At 34.4% G+C, this 17,702-nt stretch overlaps 1 protein-coding gene across 1 annotated transcript in view; it reads left to right on the top strand.

Annotated features, from left to right (window-relative positions):
• The window catches only part of LOC134376184 (NADPH oxidase 4-like), a 147,089-nt gene extending 134,728 nt beyond the window's left edge, over window positions 1-12,361 (top strand). Inside the window, exons 13-16 of the mRNA XM_063094825.1 lie at window positions 3,321-3,402; window positions 10,027-10,146; window positions 11,802-11,910; window positions 12,284-12,361. Of these exons, the coding sequence (XP_062950895.1) occupies window positions 3,321-3,402; window positions 10,027-10,146; window positions 11,802-11,910; window positions 12,284-12,361 (389 nt within the window). The remainder of the gene's footprint in view (window positions 1-3,320; window positions 3,403-10,026; window positions 10,147-11,801; window positions 11,911-12,283) is intronic.
• The last annotated feature ends 5,341 nt before the right edge of the window (window positions 12,362-17,702 follow it).

Here is a 17,702-nt window from a genome sequence, read left to right as displayed (position 1 = left end):
GATCTGTGAAAGAACTGAGCTCTCGGATTTGGGTAACTGTGCCATTTTCTTAAGAAATAGCTTGGGCCTGCTGAGAAAGCATATTATCTGGTTTGACATTTTACTGCAAGAGAATAAGTAGCATTTTACAATTTTTGTTATGTAACAAAGGAAACATCAAATTATTTTGGTCTTTTCCTCAGAATCAGATAAAGAATGAGATGCTAATTAAATAATTGATAAGCAGAAATCTGGGAGACTAAAAGAGGACTTGTAAGAATTATAAACAATTTTTCATTTACTTGGTTTTTCTAAAGACAATTTTTATCATTTATCTTTGTTCATATAATGGAAAAATAAGTCAATATACCTTTATAGGATAAAATTAACTGTTCACCTTTAAGAATTTATGAATATAATGATAAAAAGAGAAATTTTTAAAGCAATATAATTTTAAGATACTGTATATATATTCTGTTTGTGTATAGATGAGCTTTTTTTTGACAGTCATGCTAGTTATTCAAGGGCTTTCATTTATGTTCCCTTGATATTCAGATTAAAGCGTGTTCCAAATGGAGGAGTTTCAATTATAGAGTTCTTCATGGTTTGGGTACTTTTATAAGTTACCTCTTTTATGCTGCTTTTGCTATATGTTTGTGTTTTAGTCCTTTCAATACAATGTCATCTCCAGAGATTTTTTTCCAGGTTTACACTCAAATATTCTTTGTAATTTTATTTAAAAAAAAAAATGATTGCTGAGTAAAGAATGTATTATATTATGATTGTGTGCATCAAGAATTCTGATTTTTGCTTGCTTTTCAATGAGTTTGGGAGTCATTCAGTAAACTTTAGTTTATACTTATAGCTTCCAAGGAATATTATGTTTAATATAGGTGATTGAACATTCATTACCTGATATGTAAATTGCTTGTTTGTTTTTGGGTTTTGGCTTTATTTTTCAAGAATTTCTTTAGGAAAGAGCTAAATAGAAAAAATAAAATAAAAAAGAATAAACACTGCAAATCATTCATTTAATGAGTGCTACATAAATTGGGAAGTGTGCTGAAATAAATATTGTTTATAGATTAAAAATAACAGTATATCTGTCAATAATATAATTTATTTCTTTTTTTTTTTTAATATGAAGAGTAAGTATAACAAAAGAAGAAAAACACATGGTGCTTTTTTGGATCTTAAGACTTCAGAGTACAACCTCCTCTGTTTGGGGATCTTATTCATTTCTCCCCAAGTGTATTTTAAGAACTGTCAGAGCGGTTAAAACCAAAATCAGAGTACAAGACAGTTTAATATCTGATTCAATATGTTTTAATAAATAGGAAGATAAGGTGTGCATCCTTCTTCTCAATAACATTTTGTGACCACTTTGCTTACAAATGACTTAGCATCTAACTATTCAGTAACTGGGAACTGCAGTTGTCATCAAGTGTAGCTTTTCAGTATTTTGTGGAAATTGCTTACCTTCGGTTACTGATGGATTTATTGCAGCATGGGAACTTTAGTTTTATACTTTTATCTCAGTTTGATTGTGTGACTCTGCCAAGGTTGGAGTACGGGTTCCCTTGGTTTTCATGGTTGATATATGACCAGTTGGTCTCTTCTAAGAGTCATCATGATTAACCTTCACAGTTTTATTTTTATAGTAAAAATGGTATTTGGAAGTATTCTTTCAACAAATATTTATCCAGCACTTTAATATGTATCAGATAACATTCTGTATCATGGTAGAACAAAACCCGTCTACTAGAAGGAGAGAGATGGGTACACAGACAAATACATAGAACAATAAAAAACAGTGTGATAAATTCTGTGAAAGTGTAAGCACAGGGTATATTAGGAGTACAGAGTAGGACCATGTGTTACAAATTTGGCAGGAGGAAAGAAAGAATAATGGAAGGATCAAGGAAGCCTTCCCATAGAGATGACTCCAGAGGTAATGAATAAAAATATAAAAATATACGATAAAAATATAGACCTAAAATATAGGATCAGTATTAGAGTGATAGATTACTCTGTGCCGTGCAAATAGCTATGCAATATAAGTATATCCAAAGTAGCACCGAGCATTAGTCCTTTCTCCATAATCACCTATGTTCTTTCTTTTATTTTCCCCTTTTCCTTTTCCCCTTTCCCTCCCTCCTTACTCCTTCCTTCTCTTTCTCCCTCTCTCCTTCATTATGAACTTCATATGCACTGAAGTTCATTAAACCACTTCTTAGTTAATGACCTACTGTCATCATTGGACTCTGCTAGGCCCTCATTTACTCATTCATTCATTAATCTATGATACATATGAATGAATACATATGAAACATTACCAGTTACTTACACCTACCCTTTTGCATCTTATCTATTTCATCCTTCTACACTGTAGGAAAAGATAACCATTGTCATGAATTGTGTGTAACATTCCTTTTATCATTGGATTGCTTTGTCTCATACATTATATATCTAAACAATGCATTGCTTAATTGTTTTTCAACTCAATAAAAATGATATTCTGCTGTATGTAACCCACTGGAATTTTTTCCACTTAATTTAAATTTCCACTCAATATTATATTAATGATTCACTACTTTTTATTTGTAACTGAAATCATTCAGTTTCACTTCAAGTAATATTCCATTGTTTGAATATAGCACAAATTGTTTATTCTGGTGTCAATGGGCATTTGAGTTATTTCCATTTATATTATTATGAACAGTGCTGCTATGAACGTCTTCTTTTTCTTGCTGCCTAAAAAAGTTTCTGCAACATATATACCTGCAGAAATATTGGACCATTATGGTATGCAAAGATCAAACTTAAAAAGTAATGCCAAATGTTTTCCAGAGTGATATTACCAATCTGCATCCCCACCAGCAATGTATAAGAGCCTATGTTAAGCTGCATCCTGTCTAACACTTGGTTTTGAGACTGATTTCTGTTAACTGAATGCCATGTAATGTGAATGCTATCTAGTGGTGTGTGGTTTTTATTTGCACTTCCCAGGTTACCAATGAGATTGTGCGTTTCTTAGTATGTTTATTGTTCATATATGTTTTCTCTAGCCTTTCAACTATAAGATTTTATTAGTCTCTACTAATGAAAACCTGCTATTTCTATATGTGAAGAGATTGCAATATTTTAATTGTAAGGACATATGTAGCCAGTAATGAGAAATAGACATATGTTTCAGTAGTACATAAGATGGTGGTTAAATTTCTAATAAAGGATGCACAGTGAAAATGAACAAAAGATAACAATAGGAAATAATTCCATTTTGAAATTATTTTTATGACTTTTATTTTTTCACAGGTTGATATTTATTTTTCTTTTAACAGAACGATTCCGAGATTTACTACTGCCTCCATCTACTCAAGACTCTGAGATTCTGCCATTTGTTCAATCTAGAAATTATCCCAAGTAAGCAAGAGGAGTTTACTGTGTATGGAGAAGGAAATGGACAGGGTGCTGGGAGAGATTTGGGTGGACAAAAACAAAATGTAATCTTTTTCAGGATTTCTAAAAATCCTGCGTAACCTAACCTAACCAACTAGGGCATCCCCTGCAACATATTGGTTGAGCTCTTCACCACTAGGTGGGAGAGGAAAGACTTGCTCCCAAGAGCAACCCAGGCATGACTGAGGAGCTGCCTCAGAGTGCAAACAAGAAGCTTTCTGCATCAGTGTCTGGTCAGACTTATTTTGCTTGATGCTCTATGAACAGGAATAGATATTTTGTGGGTGATCCCTCTTCTGGTTTTCTATTTTCTGTTCTTTAAATGCAAGATTCATTCATGTTGTGACAAGTGGGTTTCAAAATAATCTCAAGCTAGAAACATTTTAAACAATTTCTATATATTTCCCTTTATCATTTTCATAACTGGGGGGAGTGAAATCTGACCCTTTCTTACATGAGGCAGACCTTTTTTTCTCTTAGATGCTGTAAGTGTTCTTACTGGAATATGTCTTCATCTTCCTGAAGGATAAGAAATACCAGGCCTTTTACTATACACCCCCTTCCCTAAAGGCAGATGCTGGACTCTTAACCCTTTCTGTGGAATCTTGGATCACTCTCTAAGAGTGTCTGACTCTTTTTTCTTTACTAACTAGTATGAAACAGGCTAAATGGATAAACTAATATCTAAAATAGAAAAGGAAGATCACTAAGTTAAAGACTTAGAGTTTAGTTCACCTAAACTCTATTTCACCTATTTCACATATTTCACCTAAACTACTCACTATGCTAAATGGCTCATTCTTTGATTGCATTGGCAGGTTATTTAAGAATTCACCAAACTTCACTTTCTGGGAGAATTCTCCCCCCAATACTTAGCTTTAATAATGTTTACTTAATTCTTATGACAAAAATAAATATAGAGTTCTAATTGTCTTGCTTATGCATTGTCTCAAATATTAATCTAGACTTGATCTTCAGCAATAGTCTTCAATCCCCTCAACACACAGAGACATGCATATGCCTAAACAGCCTTGCATGTACACATTGCTCTTCACGTACATGTTGACTAGGAGCGTGAATGTGCCTGAAGAGATTGATGCATGACTATCAGTGTTTTTACAGACAGCTGCTGTTTGCAGAGTATGATAATAGTGCCTGCTTTTCTGTCTCTTAGTCATGCTGTCCACTTGACACCTTTGTTTGAAGAGGAGAGTCACAGTGGTTTCTCCAATGGCAATTTGTTTGCAGCTATTTCCCCAGGTTTCCTTAACTGTACTGTCTTTCAGGTATCTTTGGTGTTAGATTCCTTTTGGGGGTGCTATAAATAATTGCCACAGATTGGGTGACTTAAGCAATAGATATTTATTTCTCACAGTTCTGGTAGCTGAGAAGTTTAAGACAGATCAAGGTGACAGGAGATCAAGAGGATGGGGAGGACACTCTTTGGTTTGCAGACAACTTTCTTCTCATTGTATCCTTATATGGCAGAGAGGAAAGAGAGAGGAAGCCAGTTGTCTCCTGTCTCAGTCTGTATGGGCACTATTCCCATCATGAGGGTTTCAAACTTATGGCCTAATTACCTTCCAAAAGCTCTATTTCTAAATATCCACAGTGAGGATTAAGGGTTCATTATGAATTTTGGGGTACACATGCATTCAGTCTGTAGCAGATAGTAATGATTTATTTATTCTAATCTTTAACAGAGATACTACTATGTGATGATCCTGCAGTGTCTAAGCCTTGGGACAGATTTTTTTTTTTTTTTTGTTTGCGCCTGTGAATTAAAAGAATAAAAGTCATCCATGTTATCATGCACACCATATTCTAGCAGTTGAGAGTGCAGACTGAAGCACACTGCCTTACTGGCTGATTCTGTGTCCTAGGGCAAACTACTATCTCTGTGTCTCAATTCCACCTGTATGAAAGGGGATGAAAATGATACCTAATACCCAGGGTTATTATAAAGGTTAAACAAATTAACAAACAAAATATTTAGAACCAAGCTTGACAAGTAACAAATGCTTCATTTTAGCTGCTAATATTATTTATTATTATTTGTTTAATATTGCATATAGAATTAACTTAGATTTGCATGTATCTAAACACCTTAGGGAAATAGATTTTTCATTGATCTGGAAGGATAACTCTATTTCAGGATACTTTTGTCAACTGCCCTTATTAATATCTAGGAAAGTGCTATTTATTCAATATTTTTAAATTATTGCTAGAGGCTACTGTGAGGCACTGCTTTGGAGACCAGTTAACATCTTTATGAAGTTCAGTTTCTAGACTATCAAATGAAAACATACTAATTAAAAGTTTCTGGGTCTAAATGATATTTATATAAACAATCTGGATTAAACACATTTTATTTAATAGGTACTGCCATCTTCCTGTTTAGTGCCTAGTTTGGCAGTAGAATTTTATGATCCATGACTGGGAAAGAGAGAAAATAATAGAATTCTGCCTATTTGTGTGGTGCCTAGGGAGTGCTGAGTTGGTCCAGGGAAGGGCATAGCAGCAAAGACTCTGAGCATATAAAGAATGCCCATGTAAAGAATGTTAGGGTAGGGGAGGAGAAAGTTGAAGTAAGGGCCAAATCAATAAATAGGAGTAGGCAGAGATTTGTGTATATCTAGCCCTGATTTAATTTTGGATTATCCATGGTTTGGAATCCTCTCATTTATTCTCTCGGTTATAATCTCTGTCAGATATACTCATATTTATTCATTATTGCAGATAATTGAAAGTCAATGAATTTGTAATTTTGTCAAAAAATTTTTTTAGAAAGTTGAAAACTTGGTCAAATAACTAGAATTTGTTTCTTATATTCACAACAAAGTGTACCTATTTACGTTGAGATTTTCCCCTCACTTTTCTGGTTGTTTTACTGACTTATTAGACATAGACTCTATTAGTGAGAAATATATTTTAAGACCTAAAATATGGGTTAAGAAGCAGTTTGTGTTCCCTATATTATGTAGTGTTGCAGACTGATATTTACAGAGAATAACACAACCAACATAGACAGAACATACCATAGCCAACATAGACTCACTGTACACTGGCTAATGTAGGCTGCGGTTATTTGGATTTGGGGCAGAGTCTCTAATTAGTCAACATACTATCCCTCTCATCTTCAGCATCTTGCTATCAAACAACATCTAACAAATAATGAAATATGGAAAAGTGTGTTCTTTATTTAAGAGAAAGATATTCATGAAGAAGAGAACTGACTAGTTCCTGAAGAGATTGTGTGTGCGTGTGTGTGCGTGCACGCGCTTGCACACACTTAAGAGAAAGCCATTTAACAAACGTTACCTGCAGTGGTGCTAGGGAACGTTATTCTAAAATATAATAATGTTCATTAATAACATTCTTACATTTGTGAACTCTCATTTGACCCACTGACAAAGCCAGGGACAGCCATTCTGTTCAGAATGTGGTTGTAAATATTGCTCAGTGAAAATTTTCAGAGCATGAATAGGTGTGACAGTTGTCAGAAAGTGACAGTGAGTGGAAAGAATAAAAGGAATGCACACTTAATACAAAATACATGTTGTTCATTTATAGGTTGGAGGAAAAAAGGTAGAGATAAAGTAGAGGTTTTATTGCTCATTCCTTACTGGTGTGATTGTCATTGACTCTAAAGAATTTAAGTTTACAATATATTTAGACTAGAAGGTGGTTAAAATATTCTCTTATTTTTGTAAATAAGGACATGTACAATGGTTGAGGACATCTGGCATAATTTTTTTCACAAGTGAATTGTAGCTATTTTCGCAATAAAGCCAGCAAAACATGACCCAATACCTTTGGAAGCTTTAATCATAGTATTTTAAAAAATACTGTGAAAATACAAAAATAAAATATTTCTACTTGGTTCCTACAAAAATCAAGTTCTCTGAGCTGCCTAATATCAGAACTGTTTAGAGAGAGGAATATTATTTATAAAAAAATTCAGAGCTGTTCCTCCTTTGGCTTGGTTTGCTGCCAAAGAACAACCTTGATTGTTCGGGCAATAAAAACAATGTCCCAACCCAATCTCATTTCCAATGGACTGCTTAAAAATGGCTTCAAATGGTTATATTGGGTAATATCCTTAACTGCAAAGCCTCAGATGACCTTTCCACATGTCATTTATTCTCCAGCTTATCTTCCTTTCTCTCCTCTAACAAAGTTTAAGTTCCTCTTCTAGAGACCCCCCCCCCGACCTCTTTAGTGGTGTTTGTTCAATCTGTATTCTGTGATGTACTTGCCATCTGAGCCAAGCTAATTCAGCCTCCCCTTCAAGAAAGTTCTCAGAAACTCAACCTGAAGCTTCTACTTAATCTCGTTAGACTGAACTGAGTCTTATGACCACCACCATTTGTAAGAGATTGTAGGAAATGCAGTTTTTGGCCTCTCTTTTAGAAATTTTTTTTCTTAAGTGGGTAGATTACCATAGCACCACTCCAATATTGAGAGTTTTGCATTAAAGATGTTTTAAAATAAACAAATTTTTAAAAAATTCTGTTTAACACATTTCCCTACTTTGTTTGACTGTGATATACTTTTTCCCACTTGTAAAATTATTCTGTGAAATCCCTTTTGAGAAATACTAGTGCAATTAATATCTACTTTTTAAAATTGATAAAGATATTTTCTTAAAATAATAACTTCCTCCTCAGATTGTCTAAGTAAATTCTACTTCAATTTGCATGGTATCAGTGTGTTAGGGGAGAGGCAATAGATAGCTAGTGTTAGGAAACAAGATTTCAAGAAGTATTGGTTGTTCTTTTTTCTTTATATAGTTGAATTAATTTGTAGCTGATGAATATCTCCATTGAAAAAAGGAGGTTTATCAACTCATTAATATTACTCAATAAAACAAAATAATTTTTAAAATGTTAATGAATTCTGCTTTCAAGGGAAAAACACTTAAATTTCAAGAAATATGTATATATTCTTGGATGGGCCAGGGAAGAGGATCCCTCCTTCTCACAGAATCCTCTTAGCTTCACAGTCTTTCACAGAGAATCTTTTCATTAGTTATGAACTGAAGTTTAAAAAGGTGTCAAGCTGATCTCATCTGCACTATGTTGTTGCAAAACTTTGAATAGTTACCTTTAATATCTGTGATCTCTTCACATATATAATGATCATAGTAACATAGCATTATTTTAAAGATCATGTACTAAAATACGGAGAAAGTCACAGCTCATAAATGAAAGTCAGTATACTTTGCACATTAATTAGATTAAATATGTAAAAAATGGTTTAAGTAGTTTCTCTTTCTGCCTCCCTCCAAAAACCAGGTCTTGCCAAGTAATCAATTACTAGTAATTTCATCTTTAACCTTCCTCCAAGAAAAGCAAAATTTTGTCCCACTGTGTACAAAAAAGAATTTCAAAAAAAAAAAAAAACCCAGCTGATCCTCTAAGGTACTTCAAATTCCTATCTACGTTTCCATTCTCATACTAAACATAGTTCTTTTCTTACATCGATGCCAGACCTCTCAAATGGTCTGGCAGTGCGCTGTAGGTCCTCACTGATGCCATTAACAAAAAGCATTTCTGATATTTGTTTGGCTCTCAACAATTCTCGTCAGGCTTTTCCTGCATTATCCCATGTTGTTGATCGTTTTGTACATATAGGAAATCAGGTTTAGAGAGGAAAAGTAACTTGTCTATGGTCCCACCCCTAGTAAATGACTAGAACTTTGAATTCTAGTTTTTTTTGCCCAAAGATATTTCAAAACATGAAAAAATAGCTGTGTGGGGAATGGGAAGGGTGTAGACGGGTTTGTGTGGTTTGGAAAGCAAATGAGGCGGAAAGGGTCCAGTGGCCAGAAAACTGTCACCTGGCCAAAAGAGACGCAAAGAAGTCTGAGAAATGCAGTGTTTTGGTGGGACCTCGCAACTCTGAATAAAATTACTGTCTGTTACTAAGTAAGAATGGGAAGATTAATATTGAATGAACAACTAGCCATGTCTGTTGTAGTTAAGAAGAATTTCACACACACACACACACACACACACACACCACGCACACACACAAATACATGAGCACAAGTAGAGTAAGTAGAGCTTCCTTTGTGATTGTTCTTCAGCTGTTTGTATATTTATGAACCTAACTAGGACAAGAGAGCAGCAGTTTTAAATTCTTTTCCTTCTTTCTATGATTTTTCTCTTCACATCGTAAATGTTTAAGTAAATATTTCCGCTACTGACCCTGCCATCAAAGGGGAATTATTTTTTGAATATAGACACAGTAAAGCATTTGGTATTTTAATTTAGCCAAATATAGTATTACAATATGATCAGAGCTTTAACTTGTCCTTAGCTATTCGGCTTGGTCGACATTTCTCTACACTTTTGATTAATGTTTCTCTCAAAAAAGGAATGCTTGCAAACAGGTGGACTTACTTTAATATTGACAGTTCATAAACAAAATTTCTTATTCCTTTAGGCTTATCACTATGAGAAACAATGAAATAAGGCCTGAGCCATCCCAAAGCCCATAAATTGAATTCATCATGTTTGCTACATGCTATAGAAAATGAATTTAACATTTTATTTTTCTCACCTTTGTCTGCCTTCTCTGCAGGCTGTATATCGATGGTCCATTTGGAAGTCCCTTCGAGGAATCACTGAACTATGAAGTTAGCCTCTGCGTGGCTGGAGGCATTGGAGTAACTCCATTTGCATCAATACTCAACACCCTGCTGTATGTCATTTTGATCCATTTTGTTACTCCAAATAGAGAACTGCCAATATTTCAGATATCTTTCTTTGTAGTATGAAATAATTTCTTCTACTCATTGTCCAAGGAGTTCCATTTACTATTTAATGAGGGGAATAATTTGCTCCCAGCGTGCTGTTTTTGTAAAAATATGTCAGGATCACAATTATGCCTTCCTCCGTCCTTTTGCTCTGTTAACAGTCAGTCACCACCTTCCTTCAATTCTCTACCTCTTCATCAGTGGTAAGTGGCACTACTCATTCATTCATCAACAAATATGTTGAGTACCCATGTGCCAATCAGTTTGAAAGGTGCTGGGAATACTGCAATGAGTGAAAACAGCATCCCTGCCCTTAAAAAAGCTTACCTTCTAATGAGGCAAGTGAAAAATAAAGCAATGGGAAATTTATAAATAGAATCTTTTAAAAATATATTAGAATTTAAAGAAGACAGAATAATGGGATATAAAAATCAAGGACTGGTGGCTGTCCAGTTAGTTCAGTTGGTTAAGGCATGATGTTAGAACACCAAGGTCAAGGGTTCAGAAACCTAAACTGGCCAGCCACCAAACAAACAGAAAAATCTAGGGCTGGGTTTATAGTAGAAATATGGCCAGGAAAAGCTTTTCTGTGAAGATGATAAATGAACACATTATTTTTTGGTTTATTACTTAGCAAATTTACAATGGCCAAAAGAGAAGAACTTTAAAAGGTGATATTGCTTAACCAGGAAATATTCCTTCAGTTATTTCAGCTTCAAAATTATAAGCAAAAGTTAATTGATTATTAATATTAATTGTTGTGAAAACACAAAATGACATCAGGAAGTTACTCTCAAATCAATTCCATTCACTTTTCAAGTAGACACAATTTTCATTAAAATCTGTTTTATGGAGTACCAAAAAGAAATGATAAGTTGAAGCAATGTGTTTGAATGTTGTTTTATTTCTATTTTAAATGCTAGATGTAAATTTGAGAATTTGTGGAGGTTCTTACAAAAATAACCATATTCCAAGTCAGAAATCATTTGTTTCTGACAACACATTACAAGTTATTTGGATACCTAATGTTATGAAAAAGGAAGAACATTTTTTAGCTTCAAGCCTACTTCATAATTTTAAATAGGAATCCAGGCTCAGAATTATAAGTTGCTGGAATCACAACCATACTTGGTTGTGAAATTTCTTTCTTTAATAATTATTAAGAAGGGGATAAACAACCAACTTTTTGGAATGGTTTTGGTTCATTTTTCTTGGAAGTTAGGGCAAGACCAAATGATATTTGGAGCCCTGCACAGTGACAGAATTCACAGAAAACAGAACTTGTTTTTCTGAGATACAGGGGCCAATATTATTCTGACCCAGGAGTTCAGTCTATGACCTTCAACTGGAAAGATTATATGCATATGATATTCACAAGTATAAACACAAATTTATAATGTGTGCCATGTCTTTGAGTCAGCATATTGCATACTAAATTCGTTTGTGAGTTATTGTAAGTGCTATATCAGATGTTAGAATATAAATGACTGATTTTCTATTGCTTGCTTTCTAATGAAAAGCAAAGTTTGAAGAATATAGGTATTCTTCAGTTTTTTTTGTTTGCCATTCTTATCACTATCGCTTTATTTTAATTTTAAAGGGATGACTGGAAGCCATACAAGCTTAGAAGACTGTACTTTATTTGGGTGTGCAGAGACATACAATCCTTCCATTGGTTTGCAGACTTACTCTGTGTATTGCATAACAAGGTAACATTAGGATTATTTTTAGTTTTGCAGTTTTTTAAATTAAAAAATAGTTTTTTTCATATTACAAAAGGAATAAATGCTTGCTGTAGAATAAAGTACTTATCTGCATATAGAAATTATGAAGATAAATAACAAAGAAAGAAAAAAGTCTCAAATATTTTTAAAAAGCCTAGATAACATCTGTTAATAATTAGGTACACATCTGTTCAGATATGGATATTTATGGGTAAGCATATAGATCTATGACATATTGTAACATAGAAACATTCATTTCTATGTTATAACATAGGATGCTTAACATACAATTATGTGCATATGGCTGAAGACATCAGCAGACACTTTCTACAACATCTTCCATTCATTGTTCTCATAGCTCTTATCCCTGATATCCACCTTTAATATTCCAAATAGACCATCACCAGACTTTTTGCTGCATTATGAAGAATCTTGAAAATCCTAGATTTAAGTTTTATTTTTTACAGGGATAAAAGCAGACATTCTTCACCTATCCTACCTGTAACATTTTATTTATCTATTTATTTACCTTTCTTTATTCGAATTATACAAGTAATACACATATGCATCTTTTCTGTATTTCAAACAATTGAAATAAAGTTTTTTACTACCTTCCCCACTCAATGAGTAACTGATGAGTGTACTATAAATTGCATCTTACTGTTTATATTGTTCTGCCGATTGCTTTTTTTTTTTAACTTATTACTATGTCTTGAATTTTTTTTAGTATTAGACATGTAGAGCTAACATTCTTTTCACTGCTGTAGGGTATTTCATGGCTTGGATGTATCTAGCTTGTTTAAAAATTTCCTGATGTTGAATATTTATTTTTTTATTGCAAAGACTGCTGCATGGATATCATTATAAATGTCATTTTATGTGTGTATTCATTCAGTCAGCCAGTCATTCTGTCATTCAACAAATATTTATTAACTGCATACTAAGAATAAGGATTGCTCTAGGAGCTGGAGAAACATCAGGTAACCAAACAAACAAAACAAAACAAAAAAAGTCTCTTCCTACAGGCTTTACATCCCTAAGTGAGGCAGATAGACAACAATTCTATAAAAATACATGAGATGTCTGATTCTGAGATTCTGATTAGGACAAAGAATGAAAAGAATGTAGGGTACAGCAGCATAAATGGTAGAGGACATATTAATTTATATTGTGTTTGGTAATGCCCACCAAACAAAATGCTGTTTTAGTACAGACTTGAGAGAAGTGAAGAGACAGACTAGGTACATATCTTGGGGACAAAAATAAAGGAACCTAACTTCACAGGCAAAGGTTTTGATGCAATAGTATGTTCGGTGTGTTGGAGGAAGAGGAAGTCTTGTTTGGATGAAGCAGAGTAAGCGAGGAGAAGAGTGGTAGGAGGGGCAATTAGAGAGATGGTGTGTGTGCTTTTCTGGGGTGAGGCAAATTACATAAGGCCTCTGGGCTTATGCAAATAAAAGATAGGCTCTGCGCGTATACCTAGAATAATTAAAAGCAGGGACTCAAACAGATATTTGTACACCAGTGTTCATAGAATCATTACTCACAGTAGCCAAAAGATGGAAGCAACCTAAATGTCCATCAATAGATGAATGAATAAACAAAATGTGGTGTACACATATAATGGAATGTTATTCAGTCTTAAAAAGGAAGGAAATTCTGACACATGCTGCAATATGGATGAATTTTGAAGACATTATGCTATGTGAAATAAGCCAGAAACAAAAGGACAAATATTGTATGATTCCTCTTATAAGAAGCACCTAGAGTAGTTTAATTCACAGAGACGTAAAGGAGTAAGGTGATTGCCAGAGCCTGGGGGGAGGGGGAATGAGGACCTGTTTGTTCCATATTTTTTCCGCACTATATATATATATATTTTTTTTTTTTTTTAATTTTCTTTTGTCGTTATACATTGTGGCTGATTATTGCTCCCCATCACCAAAACCTCCCTCCCTCCTCCCGCCCCCCTCCCCCCCAACAATGTCCTTTCTCTTTGCTTGTCGTATCAACTTCAAGTAATTGTGGTTGTTATATCTTCTCCCCCCCCCGTTTTTTTTTTTTGTGTGTGTGTGTGTGTGTGAATTTATATATTAATTTTTAGCTCCCACCAATAAGTGAGAGCATGTGGCATTTCTCTTTCTGTGCCTGACTTGTTTCACTTAATATAATTCTCTCAAGGTCCATCCATGTTGTTGCAAATAGCAGTATTTCATTCATTTTTATAGCTGAGTAGTATTCCATTGTGTAGATGTACCACATTTTCCGTATCCACTCCTCTGATGATGGACATTTGGGCTGGTTCAAACTCTTGGCTATTGTAAAGAGTGCTGCGATGAACATTGGGGAACAGGTATACCTTCGACTTGATGATTTCCATTCCTCTGGGTATATTCCCAACAGTGGGATAGCTGGGTCGTATGGTAGATCTATCTGCAATTCTTTGAGGAACCTCCATACCATTTTCCATAGAGGCTGCACCATTTTGCAGTCCCACCAACAATGTATGAGAGTTCCTTTTTCTCTGCAACCTCGCCAGCATTTATCGTTCAGGGTCTTTTGGATTTTAGCCATCCTAACTGGGGTTAGATGGTATCTCAGTGTGGTTTTGATTTGCATTTCCTGGATGCTGAGTGATGTTGAGCATTTTTTCATGTCTGTTGGCCATTTGTATATCTTCCTTAGAGAAATGCCTACTTAGCTCTTTTGCCCATTTTTTAATTGGGTTGCTTGTTTTCTTCATGTAAAGTTGTTTGAGTTCCTTATATATTCTGGATATTAATCCTTTGTCAGATGTATATTTTGCAAATATTTTCTCCCACTCTGTTGGTTGTCTTTTAACTCTGTTAATTGTTTCTTTTGCTGTGCAGAAGCTTTTTAGTTTGATATAATCCCATTTGTTTATTTTTCCTTTGGTTGCCCGTGCTTTTGGGGTTGTATTCATGAAGTCTGTGCCCAGTCCTATTTCCTGAAGTGTTTCTCCTATGTTTTCTTTAAGAAGTTTTATTGTTTCAGGGTGTATATTTAAATCCTTAATCCATTTTGAGTTGATTTTCGTATACGGTGAGAGGTATGGATCTAGTTTCATTCTCCTGCATATGGATATCCAGTTATCCCAGCACCATTTGCTGAAGAGGCAGTCCCTTCCCCAGTGAATAGGCTTGGTGCCTTTGTCAAAGATCAGATGGCAGTAGTGTGTGGGTTGATTTCTGGATTCTCTATTCTATTCCATTGATCAGTGTGTCTGTTTTTATGCCAGTACCATACTGTTTTGGTTATTATAGCTTTGTAGTATAGCTTAAAGTCAGGTAGTGTTATGCCTCCAGCTTTACTTTTTTTGCTCAGCATTGCTTTGGCTATGCATTGTCTTTTATTATTCCATATAAATATCTAGATAGTTTTTTCCATTTCTGATAAAAATGTCTTTGGAATTTTGATGGGGATTGCATTGAAATTGTATATCACTTTGGGTAGTATGGACATTTTCACTATGTTGATTCTTCCAATCCAAGAGCATGGGATATCTTTCCATCTTCTTGTATCCTCTCTAATTTCTCTCAGCAGTGGTTTGTAGTTCTCATTATAGAGATTTTTCACCTCCTTGGTTAACTCAATTCCTAAGTATTTTATTTTTTTGGTGGCTATTGTAAATGGGCAGGCTTTCTTGATTTCTCCTTCTGCATGTTCACTATTGGAGAAAAGAAATGCTACTGATTTTTGTGTGTTGATTTTGTATCCTGCTACTGTGCTGAAATCATTTATCAATTCCAGCAGTTTTTTTGTAGAAGTTTTAGGCTGTTCGATATATAGGATCATGTCATCTGCAAACAGGGACAGTTTGACTTCATCTTTTCCAATCTGGATGCCCTTTATTTCCTTCTCTTCTCTGATTGCTCTGGCTAGTACTTCCAACACTATGTTGAATAGGAGTGGTGAGAGTGGGCATCCTTGTCTAGTTCCTGTTCTTAAAGGAAAAGCTTTCAGCTTTTCCCCATTCAGGATGATATTGGCAGTGGGTTTGTCATATATGGCTTTAATTATGTTGAGATACTTTCCCTCTATACTTAACTTATAGAGGGTCTTTGTCATGAATGAGTGCTGAACTTTATCAAATGCTTTTTCAGCATCTATAGAGATGATCATATGGTCCTTGTGTTTGAGTTTATTAATATGGTGTATCACATTTATTGATTTGCGTATGTTGAACCAACCTTGCATCCCTGGGATGAATCCCACTTGATCGTGATGAATAATTTTATGTATGTGTTGCTGTATTCTGTTTGCTAGTATTTTAGTGAGGATTTTTGCATCTATATTCATCAAGGATATCGGCCTGTAGTTTTCTTTTTTGGTTATATCTTTACCTGGTTTTGGTATCAGGATGATGTTTGCTTCATAGAATGAGTTTGGGAGATTTGCGTCCATTTCAATCTTTTGGAATAGTTTGTAAAGAATCGGTGTCAATTCCTCTTTGAATGTTTGGTAAAATTCTGCTGTGAATCCATCTGGTCCTGGGCTTTTCTTTGTTGGGAGCCTTCTGATAACAGCTTCAATCTCCTTTATTGTTATTGGTCTGTTCAAATTTTCTACGTCTTCACGGTTCAGTTTTGGGAGCTTGTGTGTGTCCAGAAATTTATCCATTTCCTCCAGATTTTCAAATTTGTTGGCGTATAGTTGTTTATAGTAGTCTCGAATGATTCCTTGTATTTCAGATGAATCAGTTGTAATATCGCCTTTTTCATTTCTAATTTTTGTTATTTGAGTCTTCTCTCTTCTTTTTTTTGTTAGCCATGCTAATGGTTTGTCAATTTTATTTATCTTTTCAAAAAACCAACTTTTTGATTCGTTGATCTTTTGAATTGTTTTTTGGGAAAACAAACATCTTTCAATCCAAAGACACTGTTAGGAGAATGAAAAGATAGAAGAAAGTATTTGAAATCATCTATCAGATAGAAGACTTCGCAAGAAAGTATGCTCAAAACTCAATAAGAAAATGAACAGTCCAATAAAATACTGTTAAGAGAATTGAACAGACATGTCACCAGAAATGATATATGGTTGGTGAATAAGTACTGAATAGATACTAAAAATGACTAATTTTTAATCACTAGGGAAATATAAACTGAAACAAGAATAAAATGTCACTTCAGACCTATTAGAATAGCTTAAATTAAAACATGCTGCCTTATAAATAGTGGTGAGTAGGTGAAAGTACCGGAACATTCATATACTGCTGGTGAAAGTATTAAAAAGTATAGCCACTTTGTCAGTTTTTTTAAAGTAAGCATTTATCTACTGTATGACCTAGTCATTCAACTCCAAAGTGTTAAGAGAAATGAAAGCATATGTTTCTATAAATATTTGAACAGAAATATTCATAGTTTTATAAGAAAAAACCCAAGTTGATTTATAGACCCAAAGCCGGGAATTTAAGAAAACAATTTTAGCTTCTATTGTCCAAGAAAATGTTATTAGATACTAACCACTGAGCTGCTGTCACTCTCTCTGTAGTGTGACATATAGGAGTGAAGAGGTGACTGATTGAATACCAAAACATCCACTTCGGTGGATAATCATTAGAGGGATTCTTTCTTACCTATAGAAAATTAATCTTTCCTACTGAGAAAAGAAGTAGAAATTAGGATGGGGGTCATACAGTCACTTTTCTATGGGAGGAAAAAGGATTGTAAAAAATTCTTTTATGGGGTTGGTTTTTGGTGCTCAAAGATATTGAGCTGTCCTATCCCTACCCACAATATCTGAGCAGGACTGTTTAG

The sequence above is a fragment of the Cynocephalus volans genome, chromosome 4, assembly GCF_027409185.1.
Source record: "Cynocephalus volans isolate mCynVol1 chromosome 4, mCynVol1.pri, whole genome shotgun sequence".
Classification (NCBI taxonomy): Eukaryota; Metazoa; Chordata; class Mammalia; order Dermoptera; family Cynocephalidae; genus Cynocephalus; species Cynocephalus volans.
This window is presented reverse-complemented; position numbering and strand designations above follow the sequence as displayed.